The following is a 26,219-nucleotide window of genomic DNA, read 5'->3' on the forward strand; positions in this document are numbered from 1 at the left end:
GAAATTCTTACAAAGCTGCAGTTCCTTAAAGAAATTGATGGCTTCCTTTAAAAAAAAATAATCATTTGCAAATGCTCCAAAGGACAGTTTTGTAGGGCTCTGCTCCTGAGTTATATTGTACATAAAAATTCTCTAGGGAAAAAAAAAAAAAAAAAAGCCACACACAGAAGTTGAGCAGCGAATAATTTCACTGTCAACAATAAAAACTGTCCTAGAATTAAAGAAATGGAAAAACACAATTTATTTTCTAAGAAAATACACCCAAGGTTTAAATTATGTCAAAGAAAATAAATTTAAAAGAATCTTACAGTTTTTGTTCTTTTGCCTTTGTCTTTTCCATTGTTTTTTCATAGGCTTTTCTCTTTGCCAAAGGTGAAGGCTCAGGCATCTTCTTCTCTGACAGAGATGGCTGTCTAGAACTAAAAGTAAAAGCAATGATTATCTCACTTTAAGGCGCTTTACAAACTTGTTTTTCTTACATTAGCTGTCATTCTCCCACTCAGATTTCAAATTTCAGAATGTGCTTAATCTATTACTGTCTCTCGAGTCTACAGACTCTGAATTTGTTCTCACATTTTTCCATAAAAAACATCAAGTTTATTAACTACACAGTTCATCAACATATAAAGAGCCAGATACTGAATGTGCAAAGGAGATTCACCAATTTGATAATAAAACAGACTGACTGAAAAAAAATAAAAATACAGTAGAGTATGCATCTCAAATTTAGACCACAGAGAAGATGGGAGTTCTGACTAAGATCTACAATTGCAGATTCCACGTATTTCATCTACAATAGTCTACTTACAGACATGAAAAACAGAATCACAATGACTCTTACATATGAATTAAACTTTGCATTAGCATATTCATGTTTCATTATCACATTCAAAATTAGGAAGTGAGAAAAAGTATTTCCCATTGACAGCCTGACTATAATGTTGCTTCTCTTTGTCCACCCTTCCCTTCTTCCTTGCTTTCTGTCCCTCCTTGGTCTCTCTAGTTCTCGCTCTGAAAGAATTCCAGTTCACACTCACTGTGGTCTTTCTCCCAACCTCTTAGTCCCCGTTAAAAATAGCAAAAATTTCAGGACTGCAATATTAATGCTGACACCCAAATGTCATCATTTCATCAGTAAGATTAAAAAACAAAACAAAACAAAAACAAAAAAAACCCAAAACAAAACAGAGAGAAGGGAACCTGGATGGATGGTTTCCACTCTTCTGAACTCCATTTCTCACTAGCTGAACAATCAGAAAATCAACATTTGCTTTGGTTTATCCTTTTTGTCATGTGTTTAGAAGATGTTTCTATGAATAGAAGGACCAGAAAAACTCACTAAAAGAGAAAAAGCAGATTCTGAAGGTGCTTTTCTGCCACACAACTTTATTAAGCAAAGTTCAGTTGGCAGGACACCTGCCTGACACAGTTACTAGCATCTGGCCAGAGTTCTGCAGGCTCTGGATCTGTCTAGCTGCAACTTCTCCACATGAGAAAAGCTGCACCAGTTTCCCGTGGGAGGAAGGCTATGCTATGTAAAATTCACCCAGGGACTGGCATGGAGAGTAACATGATTTAATGAGGACAGCTACTTGACTCAAGTAGCTGAGACTGACTGCCTCAGGAGATCACATGCACACTGAACACGAGCCCTAACTGGAAGGCGAAGGCTCTACCTGTAGGACCTAGTGCCAAGACAGTCTTCAAGAGACAGAAAAAGGAGGATGAGTGATAACCTGCTGGTTTTCCACAAAAGCCTAGCAGTTGAACACACTTTCTCACCTTCTTTTTGTGTACTTTAATTGCCTCCTCAAGGCCAGAGCACCCATTTCTCTGCAGGCCTCCCTTACCTCTAGGCATACTCTGCAAAGGACATAAAGAGAGGTGGAACAGGACGCGCTGCCTCCCTCTCTTTAATGCTGGACCAGTATGCACTTAGGAAGGCAAATGTCCTGGGCTCTCAAAGCAAATCCTATGGTCAGCCTGACAGCTAGATCTTTCAGCAAGGACGACAAACAGATTATAGTCCCTACTGCCACGGTTTCCTACGTGTCCACTGTGAACCCACCAGATTAAACAAACCACACCAGAAACTGGAACCCAAGCTCCTCTGCCTCACACCAGCATCCTACATGCTCAGACATCCAGCCAGTTCCCTCTTCTTCACTCTCTGCCTGCCCCTTGAGTCTTCCATCTCTGACTCCACAGTGGCACATCCTCAGAAGAAAGTGTAAAGACCTTTATCATATCATCATGAATTCTTTTTGAAAGCCTGGAAATGCAGGTGTTCTAAAAACTCAGCAGTCTTGCTGGAATGAACTTTCTAAGCATAGATGTAAAAAAATGGTGCATGATGTCAATGACCTGAATGAAAAGGAGCAAGGCACACACCCAGTTACAAGTTTCCAGTGCCCTTTTAGATTTTCCAGGATATCAGACATCTGAACAGAGCTGGCACAAGACCTACAGGAGACCACTCTACCCTGAAGAGGCTGGTGTAGACAATTTGAGCATATCAAAAGCAAACAGCACTAGCCATCTTTGTAAACAGAATTCCAACCCGACTAACTGTTGCTCAAGTGCATTTAGATACCTCCCTGAATCACCAGAGATCTGAGAAAACCAAGGAGTTTCCAGAGTGGAGCAGTTTGTACATATGCAGACACCTAGATTTGCACCTAATCATGGAATTAATTTCTGTTACTTCAAGAATGCATATTTTGGATCACTGTTACTGCTTCTACATCCCTGACTACCACTTCAGTAAGTGGCACAAGGGAGATAATGTTTACTGCAGATAAGACCACAATCTGCTCCTTAAGAATGTGTTTTATTACAAGAGATATGATGGCACTGCAGGCCCATACAGGATGGGCAGATGGCTCACAAAGGCAACCTTTCTTCAAGAATGACCAGTGACCAGCAAAATCAGCAATCTGTATAAAGCATACTGAGTTCTAGTTTTGAAAAAGTTAGCTCAGACCGATTGTGGGAATTTTTGATCATTTATCTGCTAAAAGATAACCAATAAAATAATCAAAATATATGTGAAGCCTACTGCTGACTGAATTGATTTACTGCCAGCACGTAATTCTTTTACGTTCAGAGAACACAGTTTTGGGAAAATCCTGTTTTGCCTCATTGCTAGCTCACTTTCTTAAATGGATACATTCTAGAAGATGGAGTGAGGCAAAAGTTGGTATTACCTGAGTCTCGGATGCCAGGTCATAACACTTGATGTTTTAAATCTTGAAGCTTCAAATGTCTCTAGTGATCTTACACTAAACTGCTGCAACAAGTGGGTTTCTCCATCTATCCTCACCCCCAAGAGCATCCCTTCCAAGCAGATTCTATTTGTAAAATGCACTGAAGCCATCAGCATGGGTTAATAAATGCTGTCAGCAGTGTTTTACTGTTCATGATTGCCACCTCAAGCACATGCTAGAAATACATAGTAAAAATAATACAAATCGCAAATGTACATTAGATGGAGACTGCTGTAAACATATTATGCAAATAGGATAGACAGATAGTGAAAAAGTCCAGAATCTGTAACATGAAGACAGCTATGGGACAGTTTTTCTGTATCATTGAATGTAGCAAGCTCATTCAGTTCACGTGTGAGTTTGTGCATTGCAGGAGCTAGTACCTAAAAAGCCAAGAAAAGGGTTTCTAGCATTGAATGGCTAAAAACCAACAGTGATATTGGCAGATATAAAAACAACAGCCAAAGCAAGTGGAACAAAAGTGTGAGAGAGACCTGCTGGCCCCGAAGTAAAACAACAAAAAATAATCTTTTTCATTCTATTTGGCGTCAAGTATTACTTTGAATTAGTAAAACTGTTCTGCAGGTAAGTGTAACCTGCAAATAGAAAGGATTTTTGAGGACTCATAATATCCAACATGTTTCTTTCAACTTTATACTTGCATATTTACTGTTATAGATTACTTCATTTTAAGCATGGTCCACACAAAATGACTCACAGAAAGTTTCTACCTAATAATTAGGACCATATACAGATACTATTACTACATTATGTTTTGGGGTGTTTTTTTATTTTAATCTGTCTGCTATTCTAAGCAGATTCTCACTACCTCCCTAGAACGTGCATTTCCCACAGCGCTAATAATGCCAAGTATCCAAGGTACTTGATGGGTTTTTCCCACTACTTAGAAACAAGGCTGCAATAATTTTACTATGACAAAGCAACTTAACAGAACTTACATCTTCAGTAAGAAAACCGTTACAACAGTGCATTTATACTTTCTAGAGTGGTGGTGGTAGAAAAGAAGGAGGAGCTTTGTCAGTATTATTTAGTAAGCTTCAAATATGTCAACCTCCTTTGTAAAGTTAAAATAATAGATTACAAGAAATTGGCAACATGCACTTTTTAAAAGCAAAGGATAATTAGTACAGCATGGCCAAACTTACATGCTGCCTATCTTAGAAGGTAAGCCAGATGGTGGGGAAATAAACTCTCTGTCCCTAGCAGAAGTATCATTTGTGTCAGCAGCCATCCCACTTTCTTGGGTTTCTGCAACTGATGCAAGAGGGCCAGCCAAAGTAGAGTCTGCAGCACTAATGTCAGATACTAAATCGCTGCTGTCTGCATATAGCAATTCCATCTGGGTAGTGGTCCTCCGGCGGGCCTGGAGACAAATAAAAACCAAGCTGCAACTTAAACATTTCACAGTATGTGTCAAGAGTGCTACATTTAAGCTTATCGCTAGCTGGTAATTAGCATCCCCCTCAGTGACTTGGCAACTACCTTTGGAAACAAAATCAAGGAGCTCACCTCCACTCTTTGGCAATGATTTCAGAGAAGGCAAGTCAAATTCAACAGCATGAAACACTGATTTGACAGCTAGTTTCCAAGGTTATCCTTTCAACCAATTACAAGTGCCTGTCAGTACTACAGGAGCACAATATTATTCTCCTAAGGTTTATCCAAATGAAATGTTATAAAGCAGAGAATAAAGCAAAGTGTAAATTTAAATAGCTACAATTATATTTGCGTGACTTTTCTGATATACAAACTCTGCTTCTTAATGTCAAAAGTAGTTTAGGCCAACATGAATTAAGATTCACTCAGCATTTCAACAATTTGAAAACAACGGAAAAACCTCACAAAGGAGCTAAGCTTTGTGCAACACACCAATTCTTAAAAAAATGGATCATACATATTAGGTGTGATGATGCTGTGAAATTATCATCTATTCCTCAGGGGAAGAAAGGCCACTGCAAAGACAAAGCGCCAGTTTGAACAGAGCCATTACAGAAATGAAGCATTTATTTTATGCCAACGTTTTCAGACCAGACTCCCTCAGTTTAACTGCCCAAAGAGCTGCACACCAACGAACACAACAAATAATGCAAGTCAGCCTAGCTGCATTCCTCCAAGCCAACTGCAGTAAGAAGAGCAGAGGCTGAGCTTCTATTTACTTTGCAAACTCGGGAGCAAAATTGCAATTAGTGCACATGCTTCCACTTCCCACTGCCATTAACATTAAACTGCAGCAAGCCTAGATATATTCCCCCAATGACAACTGTAATTAAGAGCCTGGAGATCAAACTTGTATTTATTTTATAAACTTCCCTTAGATTTCTACGACCACAGAAACAAATCATAAACAATAAGCTTGTTCACAGTTCCCACTGCCATTAACATTAAACTGCAGCCTAACTAATACTAAACTGCAAATCTACTCCAGTTTGGAAAGCTAGTAATTGGAGAATGTATCTCTTCCCAAAATTGTAAAAATTCTCAACCACAAAATATTGAAAAGGTACATTTTTATCATTGCTTCTCAGTGAAAAATATCACACAAAAGCATGATACATACAAATCACATTAACAGTATGTCAGTTCATCTTTTGCATGTCTTTGTTCATTAATATCCCTAAAGCAAAGCAAGAGCATTCTCCAGAAGGCGTCATTAAAGTATGGATTATTATAGAGCCATAGAATCACAGAATCATTTTAAAGATGTGTAAATGAATTATCATCATCGTACACCCTACCTTGCTTTTGGGTTTGACTTCACCACAAAGCTTCAAAAGATCAGAAGATAACGAACTGAAAGAAAAATTGCATCACAGTTAGAAAGAAAATAGTCATATTTTTTCAGAATGCGTATTTTTATTTGAGTCTACTGAAATCGTGGGGACAAAGTATAACAAACCAAAACAATCTCAGAGGTATCTTCTAATGGATACATGATGTGTTACAAAACAAGGAAGTAACAGTATTTTTTCTAGAACCAGCTCCAGTTACCTGTTAACAAAAACTGCTTACCTTCCTTCTGTCCCAGGACTATGCAATGGGGCATCCTCATCAGTACTATCTTCCAAATTTTCTAGAAAATTTCCAAACAAATAATGTTAGTCTTTCTGTTTACAACAAGACACGCAGGTTTTAAGTGCTATACAAAACAGCTCAGAATGCTGAATGTAGATGGACAGCATATAAAAGGTAGGTATTTTCAAAACATCTTGACATTTGCTAGCCAGTCCCTATTGAATTTTCCTGGTATCTAAACTAAGATTTTTCATACAATCTAAATAAATCATACAAGTAGGCATACTGTGCCAAATGTGGCCCTCTATCTATTGTACCAGAGCAATGGGAATGACAGAAGACCAGAAATAAATTCTAGAAGGAAATTTGGAAGAAAAGGAGATAAAGCAAAGGACACTAACTGCAAGACACGGAAGAAAGAGGATGTAAAACAGCAAGGATGTCTCTTCCTCCTCTTTTTTTGTAATAATCTTGCTCTAAGACAGAATCAGCCTGGTATAATGAAAAAAAAAAAAACAAGTGTATTTTTAAATACCTACTGAGCAGAGGCTCAGCCTCAGCTTATATAGAACAGCACCATTTGGGATGACAAGAAGCAAGCATTTTATTAGTATATATGCACTTAGATTTCAAAACAGGATGATGCCACCATTCAATGCTATAGAATTGCTTCCTAAAAAAGAGATTAATTGTATTGAAGTAAACTGTAAAATGAAGCCGTTAAGTAGAAATACTCCTGAAGTAAAATGGGTACACAAACCTGCCCACAAAAGACAAAAGCAGCATGCGTCTCACTAACATCAGACATCAGATTAAACGTCTGCATGCAAACAGTGCAAAACATTAAGCTGTGACAATCAGTCCATTGTACATATGTACAATCAATTCCAAACAGCTGGGTAAGCAAATCCCTCAACTTGCATATTATTCGAATAGTACATTTTAAGAAGTTTAAGGGACACACGTAAAGCATTCTTGCAAGCAAAGTCCCTTGTTTTTGAACATACTCATGAAATTTTAAGGATTAAATAACCTCCTAGTGACATTCCATTACATCTCTTCTTTGTTATTAGAGATGCTTTATTTACTTTATTTCTGCCAGAAAGCAGATACCATTTGTAATGCACAGAACCAGTGTATTGGGTACCTATACTAAAATAGGTTTGTCCATCTAGATGTTTTAAATGCACGTTCGCACTCTGGAGAAAGGAAGGAAACATATACTTTCCAGCTGAATTCTGAGAAGGAATGAAGAAAAGGAAAGGAAAATGCTGCTTTCTTGTGTATGCTACATCTAAAAATAGGCAAGAACATTACATCAATCTAGCAACAATGATGCACTTCAGAGGTGTTCAACTGCTGTATTAAAGAATGTAACCTTAATTATCAGAAATACAACATTATAAAGAAAGCAGGGTCACAGGAATAGCACTCCGAATTTTCTTTTTTGTTCTATCCTGGATTCAAGCCCACATAAAACCCATTCTATACACATTATTGTTCTAGGTCTTCTGCAAAAGAGAGGAACTAGAGCACTGCTCCTTTCAGCAAGGCACAAAAGCAGCATCAATAAAATAATTTTTTTTTTTTTTAATATAAGATTAATATTAAGGTGATGTTACTTCATCCCCTTCTTGTAAAGAACTTGTGACCAGCTTTTACAGGTAACAAAGTAGAAAGTGGGGGATGGCCACAAAATGTGAGATTTTCTTGGTAAGCTCATACCAAGCTCAATACATGCGTTGGTATTTTTCTTCAGTTTGTCTGCAATTCAGCCCCAGGAAGACTGCACAAAACCCCCAGGTAGAAAACAGCAGACAGAATCAACAAAAAGTAATTAGAACAAGCAGAAAAGCAAGATTCTGCAAGAAGTGAGAAGAGATGAAAGGAGCAATAAAGTTAGTAAAGGCAGAAATTGCTTGTGAGGAGCGGCAGAAACGACTGCTAATAAACCAATGATTGAAGAACAGTGGATAGCTCTTCTAATTATTTGTCTTCATCCTCATGCAAAGACAACTGGACAATACCAGCACAATGCAGCACACCAGCATAGTTCATCCAGAAGAAACAGCACTTGACCAGCCCTCTCAAGATCTGCACATAGACGGTTGTTAGTCACATCCATGAACCTCCAGATGTCACAGGTGGGAAGGAAAAGCAGCTCCCTCAATTCTTTAAGAAGGAGTCACTCCAGCACTACTCGGGACTCAATTTCACTGTCATTTTAACTCTCCACAAGAGCAGATGGGGTAATGAACGGCAGCCACTTCATCCACAAACAAGGTAGGCGTGCACTCAAATCCCATTTTGAGGGCCAAAGCCTGCACCCTTGATGTACTTTTCTGGAGACTGAACCCTTTTCTTAAATCTATGCTTGAATGCAGGTGCACAACTACACTAGGGAATGCCCAAACTTTTTCAAGCCAAGTGTAATCAAATGGCTAAAAACTTTTGAAGGTATCAGAGCTGAAAGTAGGCATCAAGGGAGTGGGGTTCACCAGCACCTTGGAAGTGCAACCCCTCTCCTTGAGATGGGGCTGGATGGGTACTGCCGCTTGGCTGTCAGGCATCTTGGTGAAACCAGTCTCAGGATCTGCTGCCACCCACACTTCCACCTCTGGGAATCACGTCAGGTTACCAGGGAGCCCCTGCACCAGCAGAGTCCCTGCTAACCAGGCCGGTAGTCTCAGCCTCAGAACCTCACTACAGCAGTGTCTGAGCTCCCTGCAGCTCAAATGGTTTAGCCACTAGTGACGCGCAACACACATTTTCACTTCGTTTGGATTTCAGTGTGGACTGAGGTTAGTACAGGATAGGCAGCTGAGATACACCGACAGCAAAGTTTCCTTCCTGTAAAGTGTTAGCATAGTCCTCGAGTGGCTTGGGTGTTTTAAAAACCTCAGATCATGCTTGCAAAGTGTTAAAAAGCTTCTTTAATGAGACATACTCTAGAAAAGTTTTGATGATAGAGCTACTGTCTCAATGCATTTAACAAGGGTCTTTTCACTGTTCGGGTGCTGTTAAAAAGTAAAAGGCTGTCCAAAGCTAAAGAAAATGCAAATGCAAACTTCCTGGCTGGAGAAACATTGCTCTCACTCAAACACGGGTGAGCACATACATGCACACACATTAGGGGACTATTTACATACATTATGATATTAATAACCTTTGAGGTTCCTGAATAAATACTGGCTGTACACAGCAAAATGCCTGACAGATCTTCAGGTGTCACCTGTCAGGAAGCTGGCAAAGTTCTCACCAGCTTACCCTCGATGATGATCTACATGATTTCCAGCAGTCTTGTGCTTTTGACGTGTTTCAGATGCCTATGCAAACTAGCACAGGACAGCATAAGGGGATTAGAAATAACACAAGACAATACAGAAAGAATTGTTACCAACATCAGGAATATTTTTTTCAAGTTTCAAACATAGCCAATTTTGTGGAGGGGAGAAAATAAGTATAATTTATTTGGGAACAATTTAAAAGCAACAACAAAAAAATAGACTCATCTCCTCAAAATCAGTGAAGTCAGTAACTAAACCCAATTGAAAGAGTGAGATATAATCTGCATTATGTACAATATTTCCATGACAAAAGGAGCTATCTGCAAAAGGTTAAAAATTACCCGCATGTTAAGAATTACTAGTCTTTCAGATGTAAAAAGATTTTGTCACCAAAAAAAGCAGAATTTGTCACAACTACAGCAGTAACGTATCACAAAAGAGATTTATGTTGTCTAAACATACTATATGTTTGTAAGCAGCAAGTCCTAAATTTGCAACACAGCTCTGCTTACTGTGTTCACTTCTTATCTGACAAATCTAACTAACATGAGAGCTATGGGTGGTTTCAGAAAGGAAGAAATGCTCTGTAAGCTCATGATAATGAGTACATTTACAGAATAGGTCATGCAAACTTCACCGCTTACAAATTCTAAGATGCACCAGTTAGTGAACGTGAACAAATTAGTAACTCATGCAGCTGTACAGTACACAGAAAGCTAAACATACTTACCCAGCGGTATGCTATCTAGGTCTGTGTAAACAACAGCAACAAGGAAACAAAAGCAACATTCCAATCAAAACATATCCATTTATAAAGAGAAATAAAACAAAAGTACCCAAATGCAGTCTAAATTTCTCTTAATATCATCTCATGAAAAGTAGAATAGATGCTGTAACAGGCATATGATGCCACTTTCAAAATCACTAGCATATGATTGAACAGAATGCTTATTTAGAATTTGACATTCAGAAGTTAAAAGCATACCAAATTGTAAAAGCATAGTCTTTTGTAAAAATAACAAGCAGATTATTTGAATTTTAAAAGGCTCAATAATAAAAACACTTTTTTGTTTCCTACGTTTCACTGCCAAGGGGCTATATTTAAAAATTACATACATGCACATCAATTGTGAATAGCGTTTAAGATGTTAAAATACAGCATCTATTCAGAAAAGAAATAGCCTAGAATGCCCAGTATAGCATGCAGGAAAGGCAACATGACATGCAGCTGACTACTCAGAATACAAGATGACAAAATTACCTTGCAAAGCATGACCCAGCAAAGCATCAAGTTCGGGATTTAACTCAGCTTTTTCTTTTAGCATATGAAACAGCAGTTGGTTTTGAGTAGCACTAGTAATTTCTGTCTGCTTAAGGCGTCCCTCAAGAACTTTGATCTGAGCTTCCTTCTGAGCTGCTTGGAGACCCTAGGAGAGAAGGAAAAGTTTTATCACAACTCTTTTGTTACAAAATGAGAATTGCCAAAGCTTTTTAAAAATTACAACACAAATATGTACATTGAACCTTCTTCTCACATCTTGAAGATCAAGTGTCCAAAACAACTACAAAAAAAGTCTAAAAAGACTAAAAGGTTTTGCTTTTTTTTTCTTTTAAAAAGACTTATTAAGCAATCATTTAACTTGTGTTCCTCAGACTCTGCCTTGCAAATATCCATCTAATGGCCAAGTTGGAGATTACTCCCAAGTACAGTTTATAGACTGATTTATTTAATAGCAGCAAGCATCAGGGAAAAAAAAAAAAAAGCTCTATTTTTCACAAACAAGTACTTTTTTTTCATTATTACCTACAATAATCTGTAACAAACAGAAAAGAAAAAAAAAAACCACCAAACAAAACCCACCCAAAGCCAGAACCACAATCTTTCCTACAGAACCACTCAGTGAACCTCCAGCTTCTGCTGAAAGATCTCATGCCTGACTTAATCATCAGTTCTAACGGAACTTTGCTAGAACCACGGATTAGTAGAAACTTTTTAGTTGTAGAAAACGTAGCCAAAGAAATTTAGAGAGAATGCTTTCCGAACAGGAGAAACAGTAGGGAAAAAGGAAGGTACAACACATCTTCTCAAAGACTTGTAGGCTAACAGAGGACTGAGTGCTAGCACTTGAGAAGTGTAGTACTATGGACTCACACATTAGATTCTGATTTTATCATGAACCAAAACAACACAACAATAGACACATTTTGCATGTGGAAACAAACAATAGACAGCAGACATGACCAATTTTGCAGAAAAAATGCACTCTCGCTTTTTCTACACAACAATTACTTATGAGAAAGAGGAGAAACCTTTAATAATGCAGCTTTTTATCACGATAAGGAGAAATTGTTAACAGAGTAAGTCAGGGGCACTTTTCTCACATTAACGCTACTGCCAGGAATTAGGTATCCATTCAACTCACCCAGCAGATGAAAAAAAAATCAAAAGACTAAAATTTGCAGAAGTCAGTGTGATTGTGGGAACTTTATTTTCCCCCCTTTTTTTTAAATTAAAAAAAACACAGAATTTGATTACCTGCATAGTGATTAATCAAGAATGCAAAAAAAAGAACAGAATGGGTCAGTGGGACTGTGCCAAAGCCCAATCCAATACCCTTGAAATCATTCATTTCATTCAATGACACTGAGTGTGGCCTCCAAACAGAAAGAAAAGCAGCAGCAAGAGCACATGATGTGTGCACAGTATTATAAACTGCAAATACTTATTTTGAAAATATTAATCCCCAAAGATTTCAGAAAAAGCCCCTATTGCTCTACTCAAAAGTAGAAGCTCAACTCAAGTATGCCATGCATCAATATATACATTAAAACAAACTTCGAGGCTTTAAAAAAAAAATATCTAAGGAAATGGCTGAGTTAGTCTTTAAAAAAAAGCCCTCTTTAGGAGCTTGTTGAAACCCATAGAAAGAGGTTTATTTGATTATGAAAAGCTACTGCTGTTATGGGAACAACATGAGGTAATTAGTACAGTGAAGTAGGCTCTACTGAGGGTCAAAAAACGGCAACAGGTTGAAGGGGACAACAGATCTCAAGGGCCTTCACACTGAGAACCTGCATGACTCCACAGTGTTGACCAGCTTTACTATGTCTAGTGTGCATTAGTCAGTCTTTATGTCAGCACAGCTGTGCTTGTGGTACATGCCATAGTCCTGGCACACAAAGATTCCACTTAATACATTACCTTATTGATACCCATTGTGAGGAAGTGATCAAGCAAATATCGAGCTTCTGTCAAAGTGCAAGCATTAATCACTGCTGTTACATCCAAAGTCTCTCCTTCTTCCTACACGTGCAACAATAAAACCAGATTGTAAAAAATGCTTTAAAAAAATATCATTACAGTAATCATAGAAAAAAGAAACAGTGAAGATGCTGCAATATCACCCAGTGCATCCCCCCTTGGTACCCCTAAACCACACCTGAAAAATTTACTTTCCAGACTATCCTCAAAACATCCCACAGTGCAGACTCTGCAGCCTTCCCAGCTTTTTCCAGCGTTTCAGTTCCTTTCCTATTCAAAAGTTCTTACCAAGCTCCAACTCAGAGCCCTTCTTTCTGCAGGTTAAGCTATTCACAGTGGATACAGAAATGAGTGCATTTCTTTACTCCCTGCTGCCTTCACGCATTTGAAGACTTCTCCCCCAGTCTTTTCCTCATTTTTCTTTTGATTATGCTCGGTCAGTATTAAGAATTCTGGTACCCTTAAAAATTGTTAAGCCTTTTGTGTTCACTACTTCTTTACTCATAGAGTCCTGTAACCTTGCATTATACTGCTCAAAATTCAAGAAAGCCTGATGTAAGTAAAGCAGTAGAAGCTGCTAGTGATGTAACATGCACTAAAGCACAGCTCAGTCCAAGGTGGGAGAGCGAGAACTGGCTGCTCACGCTTGGACAGCTGCGCTCTTTGCTGGGTCAGAAACTGGCTGGCCGGCCGGGCCCGGCGGGTGGTGCTGAGCGGAGTCACATCCCGCTGGCGGCCGGTCACAGGGGGTGTCCCCAGGGCTCCGTGCTGGGGCCAGCCCTGTTTCATGCCTTTATCAATGACCTGGGCGAGGGCACCGAGCGCACCCTCGGCCAGTTTGCAGGTGACACCGAGCTGGGGGCAGTGCTGATCTGCTGGGGGGCAGGAGGCTCTGCAGAGGGGGCTGGGCAGGCCGGGCCGATGGGCCGAGGCCACTTGTAGGAGGTTCAACAGGGCTCAGCGCCGGGTCCTGCCCCTGGGTCACACCAGCCCCACGCAGCGCGACAGGCTGGGGCAGGGGGCTGGGAACTGCCTGGGGGGAAAGGGCCTGGGGGGGCTGGGTGACAGCCCTGGGCAGGAGCCAGCAGGGTGCCCGGGGGGCAGGGCGGCCAACGGCATCCTGGCTTGTGTCAGGGACAGTGTGGCCAGCAGGACCAGGGTGGTGATTGTCCCCCTGCACTGGGCGCTGGTGAGGCCACAGCTTGAATCCCGTGTTCAGTTTTGGGCCCCTCACTTCAGGAGGGACATTGAGGCGCTGGAGCGTGTCCAGAGACGGGCAACGGAGCTGGTGAAGGGTCTGGGGCACAAGCCCTGTGAGGAGCAGCTGAGGGAGCTGGGGTGGTTCCGCCTGGAGAGGAGGAGGCTCAGGGGGGACCTCACTGCTCTCTGCAACTCCCTGACAGGGGCTGTAGGCAGGGGGGGTCGGTCTCTTCTCCCAGATAACAAGCAACAGGACAAGAGGAGACTGCCTCAAGTTACACCAGGGGAGGTTTAGATTGGATATTAGGAAAAAAACATTCACTGAAAGAACAGTCAAGCATTGGAACAGGCTTCCCAGGGAGGTGGTAGGTGGTGGAATCGCCATCCCTGGAGGTATTACACATGCATGCAGTGCTTAGCAACATGGTTTAGTGGTGGACTTGGCAGTATTAGTTTTACAGTAGGACTTGGTGATCTCAAAGGTCATTTCCAACCTAAATTATTCTATGATATAAAAATATTGATAATTACAATTCAGACTTCATGCTACCATGTGCCACAAGACCTATGAGGTAGTATGTGGTGGACTCTTCCTGCCAGATCATGAAGGTATGATGCATATTATAAGAATTTTCACATATGGATTTCACAGCTTTTGGCAATATTAAAACTTCCACGTCAATCGTAATAGACAATTTCCTTTTACTAAATTACTATTTGACAAGTCAATCCTAAACATTTAACTCTGCCTGAAAAGGCTCTTTATAGTTATAGAAAGCCACTGTTCATAATTGAAAATATACTAAAATGCAACATAAATAATTTACATAATTTGTCACATACAAAACTATTTAAATATACTCAAAGTATACAAAAACAATTCAAGGTAGTGGAAGCATATCAACAGATGCAGGAAAAGGATACAAGCTGTTAGCCTTCAGTCCCAAAAATAATATTAATTCAATGGCAGCAGAAAAGAAAGCATCACCTTTGCCATTTAAATGCTTTGCAATCTTAACTTGCATTACACTATTGACACTAAAACTCAGATTTCAAAGTTCAGTTGTATGAAAACTCATTTGAAACTTCACCTAAGTTTTCACCATTTTTTACTTCCTCGTTCAATAGTTATACAGCCAAAACAAAATTCATTTTTAAATGAGAACATTTTTAAGGCTTACACTGTTGTTTTTTCTTTTCTGCATTTTACCATTTTTGCATTTATATTTGACCTACCTTTGCTTCCTCCATTTGCATAATGTTTGCTTGGCAGTCAGAAATGCTGTCATTAATGTAGTCTATATTCGCAGTTAGTGATTCCATCTCTTCATTTATGTTTTGGACATTTCTATCTGCTTCACTGCCACCCCCATCCTTGATGAGCTTCTCCCTTTTCTTTGAAAGCTTTTCTCTTCTTTTTGTAAGTTCTTCACGTTGCTGTTTTCCCCAAAGACGTAATATTACATAAAAAGGAATTAGTAAACACTTAGGGCATTTAAGCACAGAATTGTTTTGTTTTCTTTTCTTTTCTTTGTTATACTTCAACTAACATTATTTCTATAGGAGGAAGTTATACAGATGAATATATTAATATATTTGCGTAAGATCCCATTAATCTGCTTTTTATTTCTTACTAAAGCACAGCAATCCCATGTTCAAATGCTTTCTGGAGTTAAGAGCATCTTCATTGACTGCAATGGGTTCCAAGCCAATTTGCCTACACCACCATCTCAGCACCTCATTTACAGCAAACATAAATGCACGGCTCGTTCTTTATTTAATAGGATGATACAGCCAACAGCATGTAGTAGATCACCCACCGTAAGTAACCTGTTCATGTCTGCCTCCATATTGGAAATAGTCATTCTCTGCATAATGATATCTGTCACTCTGCGTTCAAGTAACTGCCACTTCATCCTGGCTGCCTTTGAGGAGTAAACTCTGCTTGTCACTGCTTTCCGTTGATATTTCTTCCTGTGATAAATTCAAGAGAAACATATAGCTAAGTCTAAAGTAGTCCAGTTACACATTTGAAAGTGGACATGAACAGGCCAGAATATTTTTCACAGACAACTTAAATTTCTTGCAGAGTTTCTTGCAGTTTTTCATTGCGTCAGACAGCTACCATCACCCAGCCCTGAGCTCTACTGCATTCTAATACACTGCATTTGAAAAACAGGTATCAAACACTGTGGCATCCTATATGATGCACCGTTGAAATCAAATGCCATCTAAGAGTTGTTCCCTATTTAACAAGGAGATCAGATTCAAGATTTCAAACCACAGTAAAAGATCACCAATAAACCAAATACGTTAATTGTGCTTTCCAACAAATTTTTCTTTGTACTTAAGAACACTGCAGGCATTGGACCACCATGGGCATTACTCTTGAAGAACAGATTAACTGGATTTTGAAATTTGGGGGTTTCTTAATGTTCTTTAATGTCATTTTATATCATCCCACACTGTCTTACACCCACAAAACTCAAATTGCATTTGAGACTGGTAAAATGCCCCATTTTATGAGCATTACATGACAGCAGTTTGAAAAATAACTACAATATGTATCACCACGACATTATCTGCTAGGACGTCCATGCAATTTTCATTTCTCATAAGAGACTACTAAACCGTTTTAATCCTCACCCTGTTCCATTTGTTGCAGTTACAGATAATGCTTGAACCCTTGCAACAGGAATTCTCATCTTCTGCTGCGCTGCTGTTCTTGAACCATCGTGCTCGACTGATGAGCTAGAACTTGCTTCCTGCATAGGATGCTCAGGCAGACTCAGCTTTCGACTTACTTTTCCTGCCACTTTATCAGACAGAGGCCTTACTTGCCGACGAAGGGCTGTAACCTGAAACAGTGTGAAGGCAGAATTACCTCTCCCCAAAACTGCATTATAAGTCACAGCAATGTATATAATTGCTGGTTTACCACAATACCTCTTCAGTTTTGCGACGTAAGATAACTTCTTGATTTCTTTTCTGAGCTTCCAGAAGCTTGAGTTGATGCTGTGAAAAAATACAAGCAGCTCATGATATTTTTTCCATTATCTGCCACAAGGACTGAACTGTACTAAAAAAACCTTTACATACTAAAACAAGTTTGCAAAACTGTTGTGATGTGAAGTGGTCAAGCCACAATTGTTTCTTGCTCTTTCTGGTGCAGAATGATAATAAGCGTTTCACTATGTGAATTCTCTACCAAAAAGAATACTTGCATGGAAGTAAGGTGGTAGCAACAGTTTTGTTAAGATTTACTAAAAAAAAAAAAATACCGATATACATGTTCAATAAGCTTTTTATTTTTTGTTGCACTTAACACCTGAAGCTAGGAACTGAGTTACAGAAGGCAAACCAAATTATGTTTGCTGAAAATACAGTGAATGCATATGCACATGGTGTGTGCCTGCAAGCAGATACACATCATAATGATAGATGCTTATCTAGTTCTTTATCTCTCAATCACCTCTCGTTTGCGTTGCTCCTTTTTAAGCTGTGCAATCTCTCTATTTCTTCTAGATTCAGTCATTCTAGCTTTCTCCTGCTCTTCTTTCATTTGCTTCATCAAGCGAACCTGTAAAGAGGTCATCACTTAGAAAAGCTGTTTACACTGAAGTGCTGTTCCCTGCCCTGACTCACATAGTTTCTCCTCAAATTGCCATCTTCCAGTATATTACATGCTTTTAGCAACATACCTCCTCTACCTATTGTGTCTTCTTCACTCGGTGCTGAAAAACAACTAATAAGCTGTGCAAGCTTCTCCACGTTTGATACTGTATAATTTCTGTTCATTAAGCCTAAAAGCCACCCCTCTCCCCCAGGAATAGCCTAGTCTTCATAACTTTTCTGTTTTCAGACTTCCAAGCAGCTGACAGCAAGAACAGAGTTAACCAGTAGATAAATGCACAGGAGATTTCAACCCACTTTTCAGTAAGCATTCATTGTACAACACTCCAATATACTGAAACATACCTTGGTTTTCTTCATCTCTGTCACCTCTTGCTGCAGTTTCTTCAGTTGCTTTTCATATTGAGACTGATTTTTAAGCAATCGTGCATGTTCCTTTTGTGCTGTTTGAAGTCTCTGCAGTTCTTTATTCATGGCTTGGAGTTTCTTCTCATATTCTGACTTTATCTTTTTTGCCTTTTCTTCTGAGTAGGTCTCTACAGAACCTAGAGCAAAAGGGTATACTTAATCTGCTTTTGTTCGGGACATTTTCACTTTGCCAGCCACAGCAGATGACTGCTCCCCCTGCTTTTAGCATTACCTGGACTGTCTTTGAAAAAATGTATTTGTCTCTAGCTCCTGTCACCTGCACTGCTTCGAACTTTCCACCTTGTATACATTCTTAGCTAAGAGATCAGGTATTAACACTTTCCTTCTGATTTCTTTGCACTAGACAACAAATATCTGAGCACCTGAAGACACAGATACACACATACGTGCATAAGATCGTAATGACAGTCCCAAGAGCCATCAGGCCTAGCATACCTTTTCTGGCACTGATCAAAAGGGAAGGTCTAAGGAAGAATAAGGGAACAGCAAAAGCATAACAGTATATTACTATAAAGCACATATGTTTTTATAAAAAGAAAGAAACAAACAAAACACTTCCCCTAGTACTCCCCCAAAGTTAAACTATTTGAGGCTTAGGACCTCCTCAGTCAAGATTTAGGTTTTCATCTCAATATTATTACATATTCAAAAAAGTTTGGTCAGTAAAACATCTCTGAAAGGCTGCTGATCCCAGTTCTTGTTTTTATGCAAATGAAAAGAAACGGGAAGGGAGGAGCAGGAAAGAACTTTAAATTCAGGAACTCTCTCAAGGACAATGCTAAAATGAGAGGTTCTAGGAAACTGAAAAGGTTTACTCAACCAAATCAAATACCTAACAGCAGCAATATCTTTTTTAAAAAAATATATCTCAATTTTGGCAGAAACTAGAATGAGTAAAGTATGATTCACTAGTATTACGGATACAAACTTATTTTTGTTTTCTGCAAATTCTTATAAGTGAGGGAAGTAGCAAACAATTCAACTTTAATATCTTACACAGCATCTAGAATCAAATGACTTTGTACTTCTTACCCAAGTTTTGAAGAACCTGATCCCTTTCAAGCTGAGTGTCTCGAATTTTATGTTGTAGCATCATTAGTTTCTCTTCATATTGTTTTTTCAGTGTTTGCAACCTTCGCTGGCTGTTCTCTAGCTCATCTATCAGTTTCTGTTTAATAGCTATTTCACAGGTGATATTTGCCAAGTCAGCCTGATAATTTTCTAAAATAAAAAGATTTGAGTAATTAAAAACCAAGACTTCTGTTAAAGTAATAGTGAGGATCACATAAATATAGATACCCCCTGCAATGTTAGGGGTCATTTCCTGACGTGTAAATTTTGCATAGGAGAATTCTACACAAAGCACAATTCAGCAAGCAAAACTATCATCTGCCATTCACAATAAAGTCTGCTCCTTAAACACTCTCCATCCTAGAACTGGGCAAGAAGTAGGGAAAGATATCTCTCATTGGATCACAGTTGTCCATATGCTGTAATTACTCACATTTAAATGTCAACATCAGTAATCTGTCCTTCCCTATATAAAAGACTGTGAGACTTCAGTCACGGCTCAGGGTTGGAGAGTAACTGTCATTCAGAAACCCATCAGGTTATAAAAGGAGTATTTGACTGCTGGCAGACTGCAAGGGAAGACTTTCCCTTCTCTAGTTCTTAGAAAGACACATCCAAAATTCTGAGAAGAGAGGAGCCACCTCAGTCATGGTAGCGGAATGGTGAAGGGAATAAGAAAAGTAGGAGGAAAAAGTAAGGAAAAAAGACTAACCCACGTGATCAGTTTATAAATGTTTAATTTCTTCAGTCAATTAGGTCATTTTTTGGCTTAAGATTATATGTTCCAGAATAAAGAGATCAGTTGACGATTTTTTTTCAGGTTCTGCAACTCCTGCTAATGGTTTGTGTGACTTTCAAACAAGAAGGAACCAACAGACTTGGTTTCCCATTCGGCCTGACTCACACGAGAGAGTTGCTGGTGATGCAGTCTCTGACTCTAGCAGTCCTAACTTGCTTGCCACATGAAAATAAGGAAGGCTAATGGTCTTCCAGCCTTTCAAAATTAAATTCTACCCATTTCCAAATTAGCTGAATGGGAGCTATCACCTTGGTGATTAGTCTTGAGACATTAAAATAACCCAGTACTCAAACCTTACACTCCAATATTCTAACCAAGAAAAACATGTTTTCAAACACCTGATGGCTTCTGATCAATTTTAAAGCCAGTACTGGGACACCAGTACTGAATTCATTGAACAGTACAAGAATTCATTGAACATGCAACTCTGAGAATTATGGACCGTGGGTTGACAACATGCTATCTTGTCCTACCAAAGCCCAAGGAATGACAGATAATATCTGTAAAAGTCTACAGAAGATTGCACTGACATCACCTTTTTCATCAGAGTCAGAATCTGATTCATCTGAACTTTCAACAACTTCCATGTCATCTTCATCCTCATCATCTTCTTCCTCATCATCCTCATGTTCACTTACTTCCTGAGTTTCCTCCTACAAAATGTATAAAATAAAAGATGCTGAAGCATACCCACACTTTTCCACCCCTGTGAAGCCACAGTATCCACCTGACCCGTTCCTAATTTCCTTTCTATAACCTTGCAAATCTTTAAACAGACAACGAACAAGTAAACCAAACACTTTAAATACTTACTGCTTCCAATTCATTATTCTCTCTCTCCGAAGTGCCTTTTTCATCTCTCTTCTCCTGTTCGTTATCTGTGTTATCCTCCTTAACACTAGCAGAAGAGGCAGACACAAAATATTCACAACCTGAAATGACACGGGCTTCCCATCCCCCAAACCAACAAGTTGTAATTCCAAATAAAGATGAAAACCAAAGTTTAGTTAGACAATGATACAGGTGTTGGGCATGGGTAAAACACAACTTCCAAACTCTGGCAGGTAATACAATAATGCTTAATTACTCTTAATTTTAGCTTGCAACATAATATTAATGATCAGCACATTGATTTAGGGCATATTGCACAACTGGGACAATCAGAATACATATCTTCATATACCGCAGCAGTACTCATTTTGCATGGAAGTTGCAGTGTACCCAGGACAGCATTTACAAAACAAAGAAAGAACATTGTGTGCAGGTACTACAAACATTACAGGTATGGCTACACTCTCAAGCTATAGCAGAGCCTACTGTGCTTACAATCATCTGAAAAATTTATGTATAAGCCTTAAACAATATGCTAATTTATCATACTATAACTACTCTTTTGATCAGTTATCTACTTTGACGTCAAAGGAATGCTCAAAATAGGCATTGACAGAAAACCAAAAAGAGTTGAGAAATACTAATTTTTTGCAATAGGACTGTCAGTCTCAAAAAGAAAATTTCCCCAGCTGTTAAGATTTGAACCATAGTATGAAAATATACTAAAAACTTAGCCAAAGTACCTCTATATTCTTTCCTCTTTTGGCAACCTGAAATGTAGTGAAGGTTTATGCAAATTACAGTAGGATTTTTTGTGTGTTTTGTTTTAAAGGTTTAGTGTATTACCTATTAGGACAAGTTGGACTGGTTTTAAGTGCATGTTTGACACATCACATGCAAAATGTAAAATTCAAAAATCAACGGCACTACACAAATTGTCATGGACCAAATGTCAGTTCCTCTGGCACTAACATATGCAAAACCCAAACCACCCCCAATAGATGGGATATCATGACAGAACAGGGCTAGACACCATAGAGGGTAATAATGAAAAAATGTGGTTAGGATTGCATAATGCGGAACCCACCTCACCTAACCTCAGCTGCACAAAAGTTTGGCAAGTTACGTGCTGTCACTGACCAGGCAGGGTAACTAGAAACACACATCTTCCTCCACTGACATCAAAAGCTCCTCAGACTCAAGGTCTAACTCTTAGACAAATCCAATACTCAGTGTAGCGACAAGAAATGTTCAGTAGATTTGAGACACTAATTTGGCAAGTGACACCTAAAAGCCACCTTTAAAACAAAGCTCTACTCTGAAGAGTGCCAGTTAAGTAACACAGTGCTGCTTCGTGCACGTGATCGATCCTTTGTTACGGTATTTTTTAACCTGTTCAGTGCTAACGGGTTCCCTCTGCCTCATTCATCACCAGTGAATCCTAACCCAACTACAGCTGACCATGCGCAAGGCAGAAGGCTTTTCCTGGACTGTCTGTATCCACGCAACAGCTGGGGAGGCTGGAAGTAAAAAGCCTAACCAGATTTGTACAGGGAAAAAAAAAAAAAAAAAAAAAAAAGAGTCGAACAGGGAACGCTGAGCCACGCAATCTCATTTCCACAGATCTTCATCTCACTCAGCCCACATGTTCTGGTTTATGTTTGTTAATAAGCCTAAATGATAACAGATCCTAGCTGCAATCTTCATGCAGATTGAGGCAAATCCCCAGTTTCCCTTCCGCCTGCACAAGGCACAGAGCTAACACTACAGGGAATTTGTGTTCTGCCTAACAAAGGGGAGAGGCAGGAGGAAAGAGAGCTGGTGGCTCTCCCAGGCAGAACTGTACTGCTTAATTTGTGTACTACCGATCTCTGGATTTCGGGGTGGTGGGTGGGGATCGGATCAAAGTAGACAGCTGAAAAATAAAAGCTCCTTTACTTTCATTTTTAATGACAGTATATTTCTCTTTTTAGAGCCCTCAGCTTAACTGCTCTCTATGACTAACTACCTACTGCTTTGGCCGAAACTCAGCAGAAGGAATGGTCAAGGCTTCAGTTACATGCTTTTAAAAAAAAAAAAAAAAAAAAAGCAGACTTAAATGAGGTGTGAAGGTCCAAGACCTTCTTGGTCTCACATGCCAAAATTATTATTGTCATATACCACCTGCTATACATTTCATACCATATGAGCTACTGCACCTTACCCTGCCTTTCATTCCATACAGGTCATGGAAGAAATTTACTTAATTCTATAGCAATTCCTAAAGGCACCACCTCCCCGCAAACGCTTGCTCAACACTGTGCAATCCAGAGTCAACCTCAATTCCACAACATAGGTTTCTTCTCCAGTTAAAACACTTGCTGAAAGTCAAAAAACAGGAAAGAATTTTGAAAAGCCAAATGAACTACTCCCGAAGTACCCATGAATCTGCCCAACTTCTTTTCACATATGACAACCAGTTAATTGAAATGACAGGTAATTAAAAACCTGGGAAATATTCCAACCTTCTTTCTTCTTGACTGCTTTCCTCAAGTTTCTGTAGCCTTCAAAAGCACGAGGTACAGTATTGGAAGGCCAAGCCAATGAAGGACAAACCAGACAGTGAAAAGCAAAAGTGATAAGAAGGTAAAAAAAATGATATATGAGCTTGTGGAGTTTAAAATGAAATTTTAAAGATACCATCAAGAGACAACAAGTAGTAAAAAGGCAATACATTTTGACAGTTGAAAAGTAAATAGAAAACAAAGAAGCAGCATTTGTAGGTTAACTAATGTGTCACTGTCAGCAACTCTAAATTCAAGTTACACTAAGGAAGAAGTTTTAGATATGGACAATCTATTTCACTTTGATAATTACTTCCAATATGGATTCAAAAAATCTTAGTTCTAGAAAAAGCTTTCTCCTCCTTTTTCCACTTAATCAGCAGGTAAAACAGCAAAAATTGCAAGAAGTACTGCCATTGAACCAGTTATATACCCTCAAGAATATATCAGGAGAAAAATAATGCACTACTTTTATATATGCTGTAACATATTGTAGCAAAATAAGAATGAGAAAATGTTAGTATTAATATTCTAAGTCACATATTCTGAAAATAATACAAAGATATTCAATCTGCATTTGTTTTTTGGTTTGGGGTTTTGTTTTTAAATAAAAAGCAGAAAACTGCCGTTTATTTTACTGGGATTCAAAAAGTACATGCCAACGATTGCTTGTTATTTTTTAATAAATGAACAAAAAATACGCATCGGAAGCAATGAGATGGACAAAGTTAGTCTTTTTACTTGTACTTTTTCCTCTTGAACAAACATGGCTGTATCAGTATAGAACTATCTTGCATGACTTAGCAACAGAAGTGGCTTAAATTTCAAAAACTACTGAAACTCCTCCTATTCCTACTATGAGCAAGTTTTGAGCAAGAGCTTTTGCTGCCTTTTCACTTCATACTGCCTGCTATCTTCCTTCATTATCAGCTAGGAGCTAAGACACTGAACCCCATGTATTTTTACCTCTAATTTAGTTTAATAAGTGTTAAGGAGGTCAAAAAAACAACAATCAGGTATGTAAGGCTGACTAGCAATTAAAAGGGACTTGGGAAGACTGCTCTGGGGCTTCTGATGAGTAGTAGATCACACTATGGGACACTCCAATCAAGCCTGTCAGTACTTCAGTAGTCAAAACATTGCTGTGTAAAATGTTTCCGATAAACTTTATGACAGATGCTTATTAAAGGATACAGATATATAGCAGTACATACCTGCTGCTCATTCAGAAACTGGCTCTTAGATCTTCAGGCTAGCTCACAACAATTTAGGTAAGTTGCATGTATTTAAAATTATGCACCTTTCATCATATTGACCCATAACCAGGAAACAACAGATCAAGAAAGGTAGCAGATGGGGCAGAACTAGTAACTAGGCTTACCAATCCCGTTTTAATAGGAAAATGCTAGTTAGACAACTTTAAAAGTACAGCAACCCTAAAAAGAAAGAGTACAGTAAAAGCAGCTAAATGCCTGTAGAAGACAGAAGTAGAGCCAAGAATCCCTACCAAACTGCAGGGCGAATTGTCCCATTGCAACACGTTACATACCATTGCCAGTTCATGAAATTTCAATGGAATAAAAATTTACAGTGATATATCCTGAACACAGACTTTGCACTTCATTAGATAGAAGCACTGTGCAGGTAGTAAGTCTGACAGGCTACACGCGTAATCCATCAAATTATAATATTGCTTAGCTTCTAAGGATTTTTTACTCACAACATACACACCTCAAAAATTTATAAAATATTTATTACAAGCAGTCTGCAGATGGGCCAGTAGATGAGATTCAAACCTTACCAGCACTTTGAAGACTGTGATCCCATTCTATAGAGCACAAGACCCACTTTAAGACGGAGGCTTGCCCATCAAGAGGTTTTGCCACTTATATTTTTCTATGGTTCGCTAATTCTATAACGCTAGCATAGAAAACTGACCTCAAAAATAGCTTATGGTAAATAGTCTCTACTTCTGGATCAGGCCACTTGGTTATCCTATTCACAAGATTATTGTCCTGGTGTGAGCAAGTATGACTGGATGTAGAAGATTCTTTCAGGGGGAAAAAATAAAACCAAATAATAATAATAAAAAAAAGAACCACCATGTGTTTTCCTTACTACTGTAAGTACGGTAAACTTCCGAATGTTTTTTTAAAGTTATCATCTTCTACAATGACAGATACTATTCAATGTATCTAGTAACCTATATCTGTTTTCTGGTTACAAAACCTACAATTCTACCTATTACTCAGAGCCCAACTGAACAATTGGGGCTCTATCTAAGTTTTTATTTAAATGCATGCTTGATTTTAAATTGTGTTGAACCATACAAAATCAAGTCTGTCCTTGCATTTACAGTTAAAGAACATATTGAAGTGTTTGGCTGAAGGCAGGCCAGAACATTCTGCTGATTTCAATTAATACTTCAATCTTGCCCTCAAGTTCCTACAAACATGAGGTATAAAATCTATCAAAATCCCCATAAAAGAATGAGTATTTCTTGGAAAATTATATAAAAAGGAAGAATCTAGTTGTTATTAAAATGAGTGTTCTCTACAAGTATCGGACATTTGTGTGGTGGATGGATTTATAGATATCAAATTGCAGATATCACTAACTCAAATCTACTGTATACTTCAACTGTATTTCAGGCTTACACTGTTTTAGTTTTACTCTTTAACTTGTAGAAGTCTGAAGGGCTGTTACTAGAAAGAGTAATAGATTAGAAGCGTGGAAAATTTCAAGGAAAAGGGAAAGATCTTTAATGGAATCAAAGTCCTGGAGTACACAAACAGATCCTTGCTGTACTAACTGCTGTCTGAACAGGCATTTATATCAGTGTCTATGAACATTTTAGTAGATGAG

General features: G+C 38.7%; 1 protein-coding gene across 1 annotated transcript in view; it reads right to left on the reverse strand.

Annotated features, from left to right (window-relative positions):
• The window catches only part of KIF21A (kinesin family member 21A), a 91,014-nt gene that overhangs the window by 17,403 nt on the left and 47,392 nt on the right, over window positions 1–26,219 (reverse strand). The window contains exons 10-27 of the mRNA XM_080391578.1: window positions 25,293–25,404; window positions 23,316–23,354; window positions 20,794–20,878; window positions 20,516–20,633; window positions 19,143–19,331; window positions 18,027–18,226; window positions 17,521–17,628; window positions 16,995–17,063; window positions 16,695–16,906; window positions 15,869–16,022; window positions 15,285–15,485; window positions 12,789–12,890; window positions 10,848–11,013; window positions 10,317–10,337; window positions 6,297–6,357; window positions 6,023–6,077; window positions 4,433–4,650; window positions 309–419 (exon numbers count right to left, since the gene is read on the reverse strand). Coding sequence (XP_080247704.1) covers window positions 309–419; window positions 4,433–4,650; window positions 6,023–6,077; window positions 6,297–6,357; window positions 10,317–10,337; window positions 10,848–11,013; window positions 12,789–12,890; window positions 15,285–15,485; window positions 15,869–16,022; window positions 16,695–16,906; window positions 16,995–17,063; window positions 17,521–17,628; window positions 18,027–18,226; window positions 19,143–19,331; window positions 20,516–20,633; window positions 20,794–20,878; window positions 23,316–23,354; window positions 25,293–25,404 — 2,221 coding nt within the window. The remainder of the gene's footprint in view (window positions 1–308; window positions 420–4,432; window positions 4,651–6,022; window positions 6,078–6,296; window positions 6,358–10,316; window positions 10,338–10,847; window positions 11,014–12,788; window positions 12,891–15,284; window positions 15,486–15,868; window positions 16,023–16,694; window positions 16,907–16,994; window positions 17,064–17,520; window positions 17,629–18,026; window positions 18,227–19,142; window positions 19,332–20,515; window positions 20,634–20,793; window positions 20,879–23,315; window positions 23,355–25,292; window positions 25,405–26,219) is intronic.

This window comes from Falco punctatus (genome assembly GCF_963210335.1).
Source record: "Falco punctatus genome assembly, chromosome: 6".
Lineage (NCBI taxonomy): Eukaryota > Metazoa > Chordata > Aves > Falconiformes > Falconidae > Falco > Falco punctatus.